The sequence below is a fragment of the Salvia splendens genome, chromosome 14 (genome assembly GCF_004379255.2).
Source record: "Salvia splendens isolate huo1 chromosome 14, SspV2, whole genome shotgun sequence".
Classification (NCBI taxonomy): domain Eukaryota; kingdom Viridiplantae; phylum Streptophyta; class Magnoliopsida; order Lamiales; family Lamiaceae; genus Salvia; species Salvia splendens.
This window is the reverse complement of record NC_056045.1, coordinates 25,256,830-25,270,746: the sequence shown is the minus strand read 5'-3', so window position 1 is coordinate 25,270,746 and position 13,917 is coordinate 25,256,830. Positions and strand designations below refer to the sequence as shown.

Here is a 13,917-nt window from a genome sequence, read left to right as displayed (position 1 = left end):
ACTATAAACTCAAAATACTCACATCTACTGAGGTCAATCTCGTAATATGATATCCGCAGCGGGTCTCCCAATTTCACTGCTAATGAAATTCAAACTACCGCTTTATTTGTATGGCGGATATTCAAACTTTCAAATCCCTCTCAAATTCACAAACCCTTCTCAATCATCCCCGCCATTCCCAACACCCCTTCTTAACGGTCTCTCCGCCCGCACCCACACACAGATTTACCTTCTACTGGGTGTGCTTCATTGCCCAATTGCATGTATCTTCATCTCTCTCGCTGAATTGCGCAGCTATAGTTGAAGATTTAAATGGACTCGGTTAGTAAACACTCCGGAGGAGTGACGGAATCTGGATCTAAAGATATACCATACTTAAACAGAAATCCCTCGGCCTTCTATGTTCCAAGTATGTGTTTAATTCGTGATGTATGTGTGTGTTGTGTGTAGGTGGACTTTCCCCATTAATGAAATCTTCTGTTTCTCCCCCAATTTTGCATCTAACAGCGTGTCTGCGTTGTAATTATGCAGTTTTTTGAGCTTGTACGATCACGATGGGGTCGAGTCAATTGGGCTCGACGATGCCGCAGTGAAATTAGGTATTTAATTTTGTTTTGGGGTGTCAGTTTTTTCCCCCTTTCAAAGTTCAATTTTTCCATTAAATGTTTGGATGTTTTTGCTTGTAGGAGTGGAGAGGAGGCGGATCTATGACATAGTGAATGTTTTGGAGAGCGTTGGCGTAAGAGCTTCTCATTTTTGGCGCATCTTGCATCTTCGGAATTATTTGAGAATTGGATGAACTGCGCTACATTCCATTTTTAGCTGATTCAAATTTTGTGGTTTATAGATTCTTACGAGGAAGGCGAAAAATCGATATACTTGGAAAGGATATGGGGCTATCCCAAAGGCTTTGGAAAATCTAAAGGTATTTTTTCGATGTTTCTGAATTTTCGTAGCGTAATTGTTTCGATTTCAGTGTCATTGTCACTAATTGCTGTTTTCGATCTTCAATTAATTTACAGAGAGAAGGTTTAAGAGATATTGTGCCTGGAGCTGATACGAGTTGCTCTGAGAAAGTACGTCTTCTTCAATTTTCATTTATATATCCACTCGCATCGTTGTTGAAAGATTGAATTGAATTTCAACTGATTTAGCCTTTTAAATTATATGAGTCTGCTTCTAAATAAGTTTTCTTAAATTGTTTGTCATATGTTTTTCTCATCAGATTTCAGACGATGAAGAAGATGAAATGTGCTCAGATATGAACAACTAAGTCAAAATGATAAATCGGATTCAAGTTCTGTATTTAAACGTGAGTCTCCATTCCAATCAATGTTATCAATCTAGTATGGCGGCTTATGGCGGTTTGCCTAAAAACCGCCACCGGGATACAGTCAATAATTAAATAAATAAAATAATACTTATATATTTATATATAATTCAAAAATTAAAAAATATTAAAAATATTACATCTAAAACACTTTAAACAATTAATAAAGCATAAAATACAAATCTAACTTCCATGTTTATTGCATAATGCCCCATTCCTAAATGCAGTACACACACAATGTTGTCAAATGTCGGATATGGTGGTGCTATGGCAGCGACATGGTGCTATGGCATTTTCACCACCGAACGCCATGCCATAGTGCCATGGCGCCGCCATATCCGCTATTTGATAACATTGATTCCAATATGAGTTGGGCTTCAATTAACTTTTAACCCTTTCATCCAAGCTGAAATTTCTGTAATTGAAGAATGATCTTTATCTTTCTTCATATCTAGGTGATGGTAGGAAGGAAAAGTCTCTTGGGTTGCTTACACAGAATTTTGTTAAGCTGTTCCTTTGCACTGATGTGAGTTTACCTCTGTTTGTAGCTTTTTATATCATGAATATAATTAAGGTGTCGTGAGCTTCATGATTTATGAATATTGATTTTCTTCGTTTAGATGGATATGATTTCACTTGATGAAGCTGCAAAGCTTTTGCTTGGTGACGGAAAGCACACTTCAATTACTACCAGAAGTAACTTACCCAACCTTTGGTTTCACTTACTTCACCTTGCTATATGTAGAATTAGGGTATGAATATGATTCTATTAATTGATTATAAATGTACAGAGATCATATGCTTATATAGGCTACACTATGATACAAGAAAGATAAACCTAATTTACATTAATGGTGTCCTATCTTTGGTAAATATTCTCCATATCAATTACTCATTATGCTCCTGATTTCTTTCCTACACTCTTTCTCAAGTTAAGTAACAGGGTTTATGATACTCAACTTGCCTAGTACTTCTCGGAATGACTTCGAGTTCACAGCCTTTGTCAGAATATCCGCCAATTAATCTTCAGATTTGACATATGGCATCTCCACCACCTTAGCTTCAATGTTCTCTTTGATGAAGTGCCTATCTACCTCCACATGTTTGGTTCGATCGTGTTGAACCGGATTCTCGGATATGCTGATTGCTGCCTTGTTATCACAAAACAACCTACATGGTTGTATAGGTTGCAGGTCCAGCTCGGTCATAAGTTTCCTTAGCCACAATATATCTGTCAATCCACTCTTGATTCCTCGGAATTCTGCCTCTGCACTGGACAGTGCCACCACCTTTTGCTTCTTACTCCTCCATGTCACAAGATTTCCTCCCACAAAGGTAAAATATCCGGCAGTTGATTTTCTGTCATTTGGGTTGCCAACCCAATCAGCATCAGTGAAACCATGAACTTCCATGTGACCATGTTTCTCAAATATAAGTCCATGTTCTTCAAGTATCGAACTATTCGAAGGACCGCCTCCCAATGCTCCTCTTGAGGTGCATGCATAAACTGGCTTACTACTCCCACTGCATAGGCTATGTCCGGCCTCGTGTGAGATAGGTAGATCAGTTTTCCGACTAACCTCTGGTATCATCCCTTGTCTGTCTGTCTTGCACCTTCCTTCAATTGTAGACCATGGTTTTGGATTATGGGGGTATCTGCGGGCTTGCAATCTATCATCTCAACTTCTGCCAATAGATCTAATATATACTTCCCCTGACAGATGAAGATTCCCCTTTTTGACCGAAGCATCTCTATTCCCAGAAAGTACTTGAGCAATCCCAAATCCTTCATCTCAAATTCTTTGAACAAGTTCTTTCTCAACTTGCTGATTTCATGTCATCTACATATATCATCAGACATGTGATCTTACCGTCTTTATTTTTTAGGAACAGAGTGTGGTTAGAATTGCTCTGCTTATACCCATATTTCTTCATCACTTCAGTGAACCTTCCAAATCAGGCTCGTGGGGACTGTATCAAGCCGTAAAGTGTCTTCTTCAATTGGCAGACTTCACCGTTCTGGAATTCTTGAGTGAACCCAGGAGGGGGTTCCATGAATACAGGTTTCGGCAATTCACCGTGGAGGAATGCATTAGTCATATCGAACTAATGAAGTGGTCAATCCTTGTAAGCGGTGATGGAAAACAACACTCTCACAGTGTTAATCTTGGCCACCGGAGAGAATGTTTCAGCATAATCGACGCCATACGTCTGAGTGTATCCCTTCGCCACGAGTCGAGCTTTATATCGTTCTATCGTTCCGCCTGGCCTTCTCTTGATTGTAAACACCCATCTGCATCCAACAGTTCTTGTCCCTTCAGGCAGCTTGTTTTTTACCCACGTGTTATTCTTCATCAAAGCTTTCATTTCGGTGAGCATTGCCTCTTTCCAGTGTTTATGCCTCATTGCCTCTTCGGCCGTTTGTGGGATCTCTTCTTCTTCATATAGCGCGGCCGCAAAAGCCCTTGCCATTTTAGATAGATCCCCTTGCTCGGAGATTGCCACTCCATATCTGCTTTTATTCCCTATCTTCTCGGGAGAATATCTCTTTGGCGGTATCCCCCTTGTACTTCGGTGTGGGAGTATATACCGTCTATTGTCTCCATCAATGCCATTCACCTCTTCTTGAGGTTCTGTTTCAACTGAGTCAGTGGAAATAGGTATAGAAGACTGTTACGTGTCGGAATTTACCTCGGATATCGTCGGAGGAGGTGCTTGAGTTAGTGGTTGAGACGACTCTTGTGGTAAGACTTGCTCGGCGGTAGTGACAACTGGTTCTGTTGGATCCTCAATCGAAGAGCTTGACAATGGCACAACCCAACTTAGATAGTCACTAGTACTACCTGGATCACTCTCCTCCTGGCTACTAAGGTGGGTTTGGTAAAAGAATTTGGTTTTCAAAAAATTGCAGTTCATAGTGGTGATGACCATTTTGGTTTGGGGATCAAAACATCGATAGCCTTTCTAGTGTAACCCATACCCCACGAAGACACATTTGGTTGCACATGGGGATAGTTTGGTTCTTTCATATTTTGGAATATGAACATAGACGGTACACCCAAAGACTTTTGGTGAGAGGTTCAGGTACTCGGGAATATTGGCAATTTTGGACAAGGTATCAAGGGGTGTTTTCATCCGAAGGATTTTTGTGGGGAGTCGGTTCATGAGGTAGATAGAGGTAGCAACTGCTTCGGGCCAAAAGGATTTCAGAACTTTGAATTCAATCATCAAGGCTCGGGTCATTTCTAAGATTGTTCTATTCTTTCTTTCGGTTACCCCATTTTGTTCGGGTGTATAGGGACAGAAAGTTTGGTGGATGATACCCTTTTTGGTGCAAAATTGGATCATGGCACTATTCACACATTCCTTCCCATTATCAGATCAAAGGGTTTTAATAGTAGTGTGGACCTGTGTTTGGATAAGTTTGAAAAAAGATGTAAATCTGTCAAATACTTCGGACTTGTGTTTTAGAAAATAAACCCATGTCATCCTAGTGCAGTCATTAACAAATATCACAAAATATTTAAAATCATTTCCACCCACAATCAAAGTAGGACCCCACACATCAGAATGTACTAAGGAAAACATGGAATTCATTCGAGTATTCGTAGGTTTAAACGACTGTCTGTGGCTCTTGGCCAAAACACAAGTTGCACAAGGAAAATCAACAGGAATAGAAAGGTTTGGAAAAAGAAGTTTAAAGTAACCCGCGGAGGGGTGTCCTAGTCTTCGGTGCCAAAGCCAAGTTTCTTGTTTCGTGGACCCGTGAACCAGCATCGCACTACTATGTTGAGCTATCTCGTCCACGTAGTAGAGTCCTTGCTTCTCAGTGCCACGCCCAAGAATCCTCCTCGTCTGAATATTCTGCAAGATACAAAAATCAGGATACATTAGGAGCGTGCAGTTCAATTCCTTCGTGACATGCCTAATAGACATTAGCCGCTGAGACAAAGTAGGAACATATAGACAATTCTTGAGGCGAAGAGTGGGAGATATCTCAATAGTTCCAGACCCCACAATTGTAATTAGTTCCCCATTGGCAGTTCTAAAGTATGATTTATCAACTTCACAGCTTAGATCAACAAAATCATTTTTTTTCTGGAGTCATAGTGTCGTTTGCCCCACAGTCAAAAATTCATCCCCTCGCATGTATATCGATCATTTTATCAACATGGAATGCAGCGGAAATTCTCTCTAGGGGTGCAAACGGATTTTTAGACACATAATCAAATAAAAATGGGGCTGATTTGCAATTTTTATGACGATGGGGTCTTATATGAGATTTTGACTTGCAGCTGGGATCAATTTTGAATTTATACGGATCAGGGGGTTCCTTTGTAATTCTACGGGGTGTATTCTGTAATAATCGAAACTTATGCGGTGGCCATTCTAATTTGGGTAAATAACTAGGGTTTGGTATAAAATCAAACCCTTTACCTCCATTTGCTCCGCTACCCCTTCCGTCTGATCCTCCCGTCGCCTCTGCTCGTCCGGCGAAATTGCCTGCCCCTCGTATGTTGCCGCCGCCAGGTTGGACCTCCGAGTTCACCGTCTGCCCCTGTCCTCCATTAATTCCGGTACCGATTTGCTTCGGTACTCCGTCTTCGTTCACTTCCACGGCTAATTTAGCCTGAGATTGGGGGTGCTCTCGCCTTCTGCCTCTCTTCCCACCACTCCGGATATCCCAACCTCTTGAAACACGTCTCATACGTGTGTTTCTGCTTGCCACAGTGTGAACACTAGAGTTTTGACGTGTCTTGGCGGTTCCCTGGTCGGCCGATGGCTGCGGGTCGCGGTGGTCCGTGTCGCGGGGATAGGCGTTGGTTCTGGGCCGAGAACTCGCTCCCGATTCCCCCAGATGATGTGTCTCCGGCATAATTGCCGACGGCTTCGGTAGGGGGAGACGACGCCGGTGGCATGATATTCTGTCGAGCCGCCTCCGTCTTCACCCATCCATAGGCCGCCTCGACTGATGGGTAGGGGTCTTCTTTGAGGATCTCTCACTTGATGGAATCATACTACCGATTCAGCCCGGTCAGAAACTTGAACAACCTCTTTTCGTTCGAATGTGTTCGGTATTGATTGATGCCCTTATCGCAACAAGTGATGGGCTGTTTCTGGCACCGGTCGATGTTAATCCATAGCCCGTTGATTCTCCGATAATACGTCTCTAAGTCCAGATCTCCTTGTCTGATTGTGATTGCTTTCTCTTCCAGGTCATATATGAGGTACTTGTCCGCCTTGTTCTCAAACGTTATGGCAAGGCTGTCCCACAGAGCTTTCGCCGTTAGGTGATGAGCAAAGTCGGCAATGATTTTATTTTTGATATTATCGACGATCCATGAAAACACCACTAGATCGTCTTCCTCCCAGTCGTCATAACCCTTGCTCCCGGGTTCTGGGGGATCGTTTCTGATGTGCGAATAGGCCCCTCGGCCTCCGATCTTGACTTTCATAAGCCTCGACCACAATAGGTAGTTCTTTCCATTGAGCTTGAATGCCACGGTGACATTCTTGCTGTTCTTCAGTTTCGCCGGTTGTTCTAGATCGGGTTTGACATCCTCTGCGTCTGACATGTTTTCGATTTTGCAGGGTGGGATACTTTGGTTTGATTTAGGCCGAAGGGTTGAGATTGGTTTGGTCTAGGCTGAAAGGTCGGGATTGGTATATCAGGCTATAATGAAAATTTTCTGAGCCAACGATCAACTCGAGCCTCCTGCTCTGATGCCATGTAGAATTAGGGTATGAATATGATTCTATTGATTGATTATAAATGTAAAGAGATCATATGCTTATATAGGCTACATTATGATACAAGAAAGGTAAACCTAATTTACATTAATGGTGTCCTATCTTTGGTAAATATTCTTCATATCAATTACTCATTATGCTCCTGATTTCTTTCCTACAGTTAGAATGCAAATTACAATAACACGTTTGTTAACACTGTTTGTGCAACTCTGCAGCGAAAGTCAGAAGACTGTATGACATTGCCAATGTGTTGTCGTCCATGAAATTTATTGAGAAGGTAAATTTTCTTATGGGTTGCTATTATGATTATGTATTATGATTTTTGATCATGATTAACGCGGAATAACTTCTTGTGGGTGAAATTTTCAGACTCATCACCCTGAGACAAGGAAACCAGCTTTCAGATGGCTGGGAAAACCAGATAACACAACTGCTGATTCCATGATTCAGAGTGATTATAAGAAGAGGATATTTGGAACTGATCTCACTAATGCTACTACAAAGAGGCTCAGGATGGATGAAGATAGATTCAAAATCTTGAAGGCACATAATCAAGTTCAAGTTAAACATGAGAAACAAAATGAGGACGAGAGGATAACTGTAGGAAAGAGTTACCAGTTTGGCCCCTTTGCACCTGCAAATGTGCCTGAGGTTGGAGATTCTCATGATGGAAAAGGGAATGTGGCTGTTGACTGGGAAAGTCTAGCCTCCTCTTACAGACCTCAGTATCACAACCAAGGTACTTACAGCTGTTCATTTGAAAAAAATAACATGATTCGGTTCGGTGACTTCAGTCATTTTCTGAATATGGCCTATACATGGAAGTTTTATATAAAAGTCGTCTACTGATATTCTTGTTTACTCGATAATGGGAAACTTTTTCTTGATCTCAGCTCTGAAAGATCTTTTCTCACACTTTGTTGACGCATGGAAATCATGGTACTCTGAGGTTTCTGAGAAAGGTCCTATTAAACTCATGTCCTAAATCCTATTTGGTCCGTGCATGTCTCAGAATTTGAAGTTGATTGAAGAAACGCTAAGTTTGAAGTTGATAGTAGAAACATTGAGGTACACTTGTAGACTAGGAGCAGATAGCTTGATGGTGAATGCACACTCCCTGTGCACTAAGTTACACAACTCACACCATTCCATCAGTTGTAACTTTTGCTTTTTTTTCATCTCATCCCTTTTTACTTTTTTTTTTCTTCTCTCTTTGGCTTCAAATAAGCCTAATCTCTCACATATGATTAGACTAGGGTGCACATTGGCATTACTGATTCGATTTTACTTTTAGATTGATGAAAGAAGGTTGTTTATTCAAGTTTCTTGCTTACGTTTGTAAACTTTGTTATCGTATATAGATTCAGATTTAAGAAGCCATATTTTAGTTATGATCTCTTTGGACGCATTATTTTGATATGGCAATAAATAAAATCGATCATTAGACGTGAAGGTTAAACAAATGCAGTGTATAAACGGGTTATATTTTCTTGGGTGTCTTTGTTTTTGATTATATTTGGTTGAAAGTAAATTAAATAAACTTACCAACATAAATCACAATTAAATACTCAAAAGTCATTAAGTTATTCGCATCACTACAAAGTACAAAGCCATCTCGAACTTGAAAACAAGTCATCTAATTGACTAATTATACAAGTTAATTTTTTCACAAATAGTACACATACATTCACACGCAAAGTTCATTTGTGATAAGTGATAACAAAGAAGTAAAATAACTGTACTACGTAGTATAATAAAAGCCAAGTTTCTGTCATAAGAAGCAGAAAAGAATAAAAAACATATACTCCATAAAGAAGTATGTTTCACAACCAGGATGATACAGTTGTAAATGCTAGTCATGGAGACAATCTTTCGATTTTCCATGCCCCCTTCCCATGAGGAGTATATCGCAACCTATCAAATGAGGTGACACAAAAATGAAGTCGTGGTGAGATTTACAGTGACAAAAAGAGAGAACCAAAATCAATCTAGTAGTCACAGTGAAAGTGTTGTGATATTACCTATCGTGCAGGCGGGATGGTTGTCCTTGCCAGAACTCGAAAACCTCTGGTTTGAGTCTATATCCTCCCCAATATTTGGGTTTCGGGATCAGGCTTCTGCACGAGACAACAAATCGTGCAGTTAGCAAACAATGATCTATTTATTTTTGTAAAGGGCGATACAATGATAATCACATTAATTTAGTGTACCACTGGGGTTTGGATACAATGATAATCACATTAATTCAGTGTATCACTGGGCTTTGGATAACATATGAAATAAACGTCTGATTTTTCTTATCCAGCTGCAACACTAATTCCATTATGCAGGCTATGGACATCATTGCTCAACTGATAATTGAGCTACCACTTGCAACATATACAAACTATAAATGTTCATGTGTAATGAAGCCAGAGAAAAACTGATCAGTGAAGTGAATTTCCAATAAATTTATATGACGCATCAGTCATCACTTTAATTTAAAAACTAATGAAATGTTATAAAATCCAAAGATAAATGGTTAAATATCTTAGCTTTCAGCAATGGGGCCTTACATAGTTAGATCGTGAATAAATCACTGGAAAACTAACCACAAACAATCTATGTAGGTTAGCTATTTCAGTAGTTGAGTGCGAGCAACTAACCCGTCAGAGTACTTAGCCTCCAGCTCTGCCTGTTGTTGGTAAAGAAACTGCCTTCCAGGGATTACAGTGCTCTAGGAAACAAGAAACAGATGTTGGTAAGTTTTCACAAGCATAGAAGAAGACACGCGAGGAATATCAGAGAGTAGAACACCCCCCACCCCCAAATAAAGAAACCCCAAAAAAGAAAGAAACAAAGAAACCTGTTTGCTGACAATTGCTCCAATCTGGCTTCCCCTAGGACGACTGTGGAAGTACTGCTCGGATTCTTCATCAGAAACCTTTTGCACTGGTCCCTCAATCCTTACCTAAAGCCAAGGCAGACAATGAACTTTTACTTGGGGAGATTGAAAACATGCATCATTTTGCCAGAGTTCTTGGCTTATATTTTAAGACTGATACTAAAGATTATAATAAGGTGGCGTTCGGTTTCCTAGATAAAATAATACGTAGATATAATCTAGGATTGAGTTGTGAGATTATTTAAGTCATAGGGGGTTAGCTATGACTAATTATCCCATGATTATCCATCTAGGACTGAGTTATCTAATGAACCAAACACACTACATATTTAATCCCGGGATACAATCTTGCAAACCGAACACCCCCTAACTTTATAAACAAGAAACAATGTAGATAATAAGCTGTCTCGCTTCCAGGTTCATCCTAGCCTAGGACTGCACTGTTCATCAAAAGGAAATCATTCTTTGAGAAGAAAATGTCCCTGTTCAAAATAAACATCCTTTACAAGATCGGTTGCCAATCCATGAGTCGGAAACTAGGTAAACCACCATTCTTATATCTTCTCAAGCTAAAGTTCCAAAGACATAATACGAAATGAAAGCTATCTTCTTATTTGAAAAAATGGAGACAGAGGTTCCACATGGATCTGTGGCTTCATAACTTGTGAGTTGTGAACATAATTCGATGAAGAATAGGACATACCTGGCGATTTAAGCCACCCCAATAAAACAGTAGAGCAGCTTGAGGGTTTTCGGATATTTGATGAGCTTTTTGACTTTCATAGTTTGTGTACCTGTCAAAAGATGATGAGGTTTAAGACTTCTGGCATGACCAATAGATTCTGATCAGGCTGTACACCCCTGCCTCAGTGTATACTAGCATAATTTACCAGACAAAACCATCTTTGTCAAATCCTTTCAGCAGTACCATTCTTGACGTGCTGCAGCAAAGTAATAGAGAAATAATATCACGATTGAGTTCACAATATGCATATTAAAGTCTTAGAAACAATCATTTCATATAACCTAATTAAAATACGACCCTCCTACTTGTTCAATCCAGCACTAGCAGAGATACCTCAAGCATATTGAATAGATACCCGCTTCCATAAATTTGACTATCATGTTTCAGAGGCATTGGGAACAGCCTCACTAACAGAATAAAAGGAAAATATCTTAAGACCAAAAGAACTTGCATCTCATAGAGAAATCTCAAGCTTGGATATGCTGTAGTATAAAAGAACCACTACAAAACTCCCATTCTTTTAGAGAAGGTGATATACGAAGTAATTTCGCATGCATTATCTTTCTTATTCTTTAGCAAACATCTTTTCCAGTAGCTATCCAGTTAAATAATAGATAGTACTACAAATATATAATGTACATGGAAGTCTGAATACATATAAAAATCAAAGTAAAATTGGTAGAAAAAGAAAAAAAAAACAGCCATAGTACCTAAACAGAATAATAGTACATAACACAAACAATAGTAGCTGCCACAGCAGCATTGCTGAACAATTAAACAAGGTTAAAGACATTAATCTTACGGTTTCCCATCCTTCCCTGCCGTGCAAATGGCCATAGCATTTGGTTCCTTCAAGGCAGCTGCCATGGCATCATCAAACCATTTCTGGAACTACAACATCATAAAATGACATAGATGAAACGTTCTTACAGGAAATTTCAGGCAAAATCATAAAAGTACACGCAACTCAACATAAACCTAGCCACTAGACTAGAATTACATGAGGCAGTCGTAGTAAATAATTTCAGAGTTTTAGAGTTGATTATATAAAGACCAGAACCTAAATATGAAATCACTCTGTTGGAGGTGAAGAAATACCTGAGTAAATGGATCAGCTTCAGCTTGGTCCTCTAATAATTCAGGAGAAATATAATTCTCTCTCAGAGCTGATATGTCAACTCGTGGAGGCGAACCGATCCGGACACACATAGAAGTTCCGGGATATTCTGGAAGGTTTAGCTTGAATTTTTCAGCAATGGCAGGGGGAACAAATCTGCCTCCAAGGAAATGGTGAGGACCAGAGAATTTTTTGGCACATAACTTAGGAGCAGTCAAGGAAACCTATACACAATTTGCAGCATTTAACCTCCTGTCAAGATCAAGAAGAGAAGAGAACAAGTTCGTAATGTCTGCAGAAGAAAGGTAAATTTCTGAATCATGATACTTACCAGCAAGTTCGGTCTAATGCCTTTGCCACTCATATCACCTTCTTCAACATGCCACCCAGATGGAATATCGACTGAGACTAGGACAGGTGATTTCTGATTCTTCTCATTTGGGTCTCCTAAAGCTACCAACCTTTGTATAATGTCATCAAAAGGAGGCCTCGGGCTGCCTAGAGATTTGATAATAATTCTTTTAAAATGATATCAGAAACAAGTTTTGCTCAAGTTTGACTAACAAAATTTGGAAGGAATGAAGTGTACCCTGGAATGAAAACCCAAATACTGCATCCAGAACAATGTCAAAGCTTGTTGATAAGTCCACCGGTAGGTCTTCAACTGACAGGAAAGGAATGGACAGCGACTCCAACTACAAAATCTCAAGCATTAGCATTACTGCAAGATCCTGTTACGTAATTTCTGCTTTAGTACTATGAGGTATGCTCTATACCTGTGTAACCAGACCATTGTACAGAGCCTTAGCAGTACGCTTTGGATAACAAACATATGGTTTATATCCAAAGTGATGCAAATGACGAGCAGCTACTAGACCATCGCCACCATTATTCCCCGGGCCACATATAGCAAGCACACGGTTGTGTTCAGCTGGTTTATAGACCTGCATAGAAGCATTGATTAATTCTTTTAACTAGACCACAATGCAAACTAGAATTAGCAAAAAATGCCAAAACTATTCATATCAGTACATATGAACGTAAAATAAACGCAATAATAGTATCACACGTGCTACTGGCAACTATATTAACAATCAGTCCTGGCGGTAAAGGTAAATCAAGCCATTTTCGCTATTCCATGCAATTAAACAATGAAAGAAGAACTTTTCAACCCAATAACATAAAACTTGCAGAGAAACAAAAATCAAATTCGACATTAATCACAGACAGACACATAAAACAACTCACCTCAGCTATCGACGTGGCCACGCTCAAACCAGCCAATTCCTGCATTCAGAAATGTATAGATTCCTCAACAACTCCAATCAAAAAACAAAGCTGGAAAAAAGTGAAGTCAGTAAAGAAAACTGACCATCAGCTGATCAACGCTGAAGCCAAGTGGCCCCATGAGAATCTCATCGATTTCCGCAGCTTCTCGCTGGTTTAAGTAGGATACGGACTCCGGGCCGCGAGCAATATTCACCAATGCCATGGATTTAACTCCAGTAATCGACCTCGAACAATATTCCCGCGAATTCGAACTCCAAAAACCCTGAATCCAGAACCGAAATACAACCGCCAATCAGCTCACTCTGTTCTATGCCAGCTGAAAATTACAGTAACCATACATACAATACGTGTGTGTGATTGCGCATAAATTGAACGATGTGCTATACGTTTGGTGCAGGCGCAGTACATGCTTACCTGGCTTACAGATGTGTGAGAAAGAAAATTGGAGCTGAGAATCTGGTGAGGGCGATTAAAATTGGGGGAAATTGGGATATTCAAGAGTGATGATTTGGTGAGGATGCATCTCATGATCTCTGCTTTCCGCAGCAATGGCTGCCGCATTTTTATTTTGATAAATTAAATAAACCCAAATTCCTTTTTAGTGATTGGATAAGAGTATTTTTATTATAGGGTTGGCTTTATATCGTCCACGAAAAATATGACACATTTGTCATTTTTGGTTGTCCACGAAAAATAGGCCATATTCAAAATATATGGACCCACATTCCACTAATACTACTTTTCCTTTTCTCATATTTTATTAATTTACATTAAAAACACGTGTCATTCACAAAGTGATC

At 39.7% G+C, this 13,917-nt stretch overlaps 1 protein-coding gene and 1 pseudogene across 1 annotated transcript; one reads left to right on the top strand and one right to left on the bottom strand.

The window, feature by feature from the left end:
- The first annotated feature begins 312 nt into the window (after positions 1-312).
- LOC121764406 lies at positions 313-8,066 on the top strand (annotated as a pseudogene).
- Positions 8,067-8,696: 630 nt separating this feature from the next.
- On the bottom strand, positions 8,697-13,703 carry LOC121763886 (pyridoxine/pyridoxamine 5'-phosphate oxidase 1, chloroplastic-like). The gene is made up of 14 exons (XM_042159983.1): positions 13,532-13,703; positions 13,200-13,379; positions 13,076-13,114; positions 12,604-12,771; positions 12,417-12,522; positions 12,159-12,325; positions 11,809-12,051; positions 11,513-11,601; positions 10,856-10,906; positions 10,669-10,759; positions 9,927-10,031; positions 9,727-9,797; positions 9,103-9,198; positions 8,697-8,995 (listed from the first exon to the last, which is right to left on the bottom strand). Exons 1-14 carry the CDS (start codon positions 13,676-13,678, stop codon positions 8,938-8,940), a joined length of 1,611 nt encoding a protein of 536 aa, XP_042015917.1. The 5' UTR covers positions 13,679-13,703; the 3' UTR covers positions 8,697-8,937.
- Between the last annotated feature and the right edge of the window lie 214 nt (positions 13,704-13,917).

What these genes read in the sequence shown, in the direction of transcription:
- LOC121763886 (XM_042159983.1), bottom strand. Translation starts at nt 13,678, where the DNA reads ATGCGGCAGCCATTGCTGCGGAAAGCAGAGATCATGAGATGCATCCTC. An exon ending in AAGCTGATCCATTTACTCAG is followed by an intron (nt 11,602 to 11,808) that starts GTATTTCTTCAC and finishes ATGATGTTGTAG; the next exon opens with TTCCAGAAATGGTTTGATGA. An exon ending in GACAAAGATGGTTTTGTCTG is followed by an intron (nt 10,760 to 10,855) that starts GTAAATTATGCT and finishes ATCTTTTGACAG; the next exon opens with GTACACAAACTATGAAAGTC.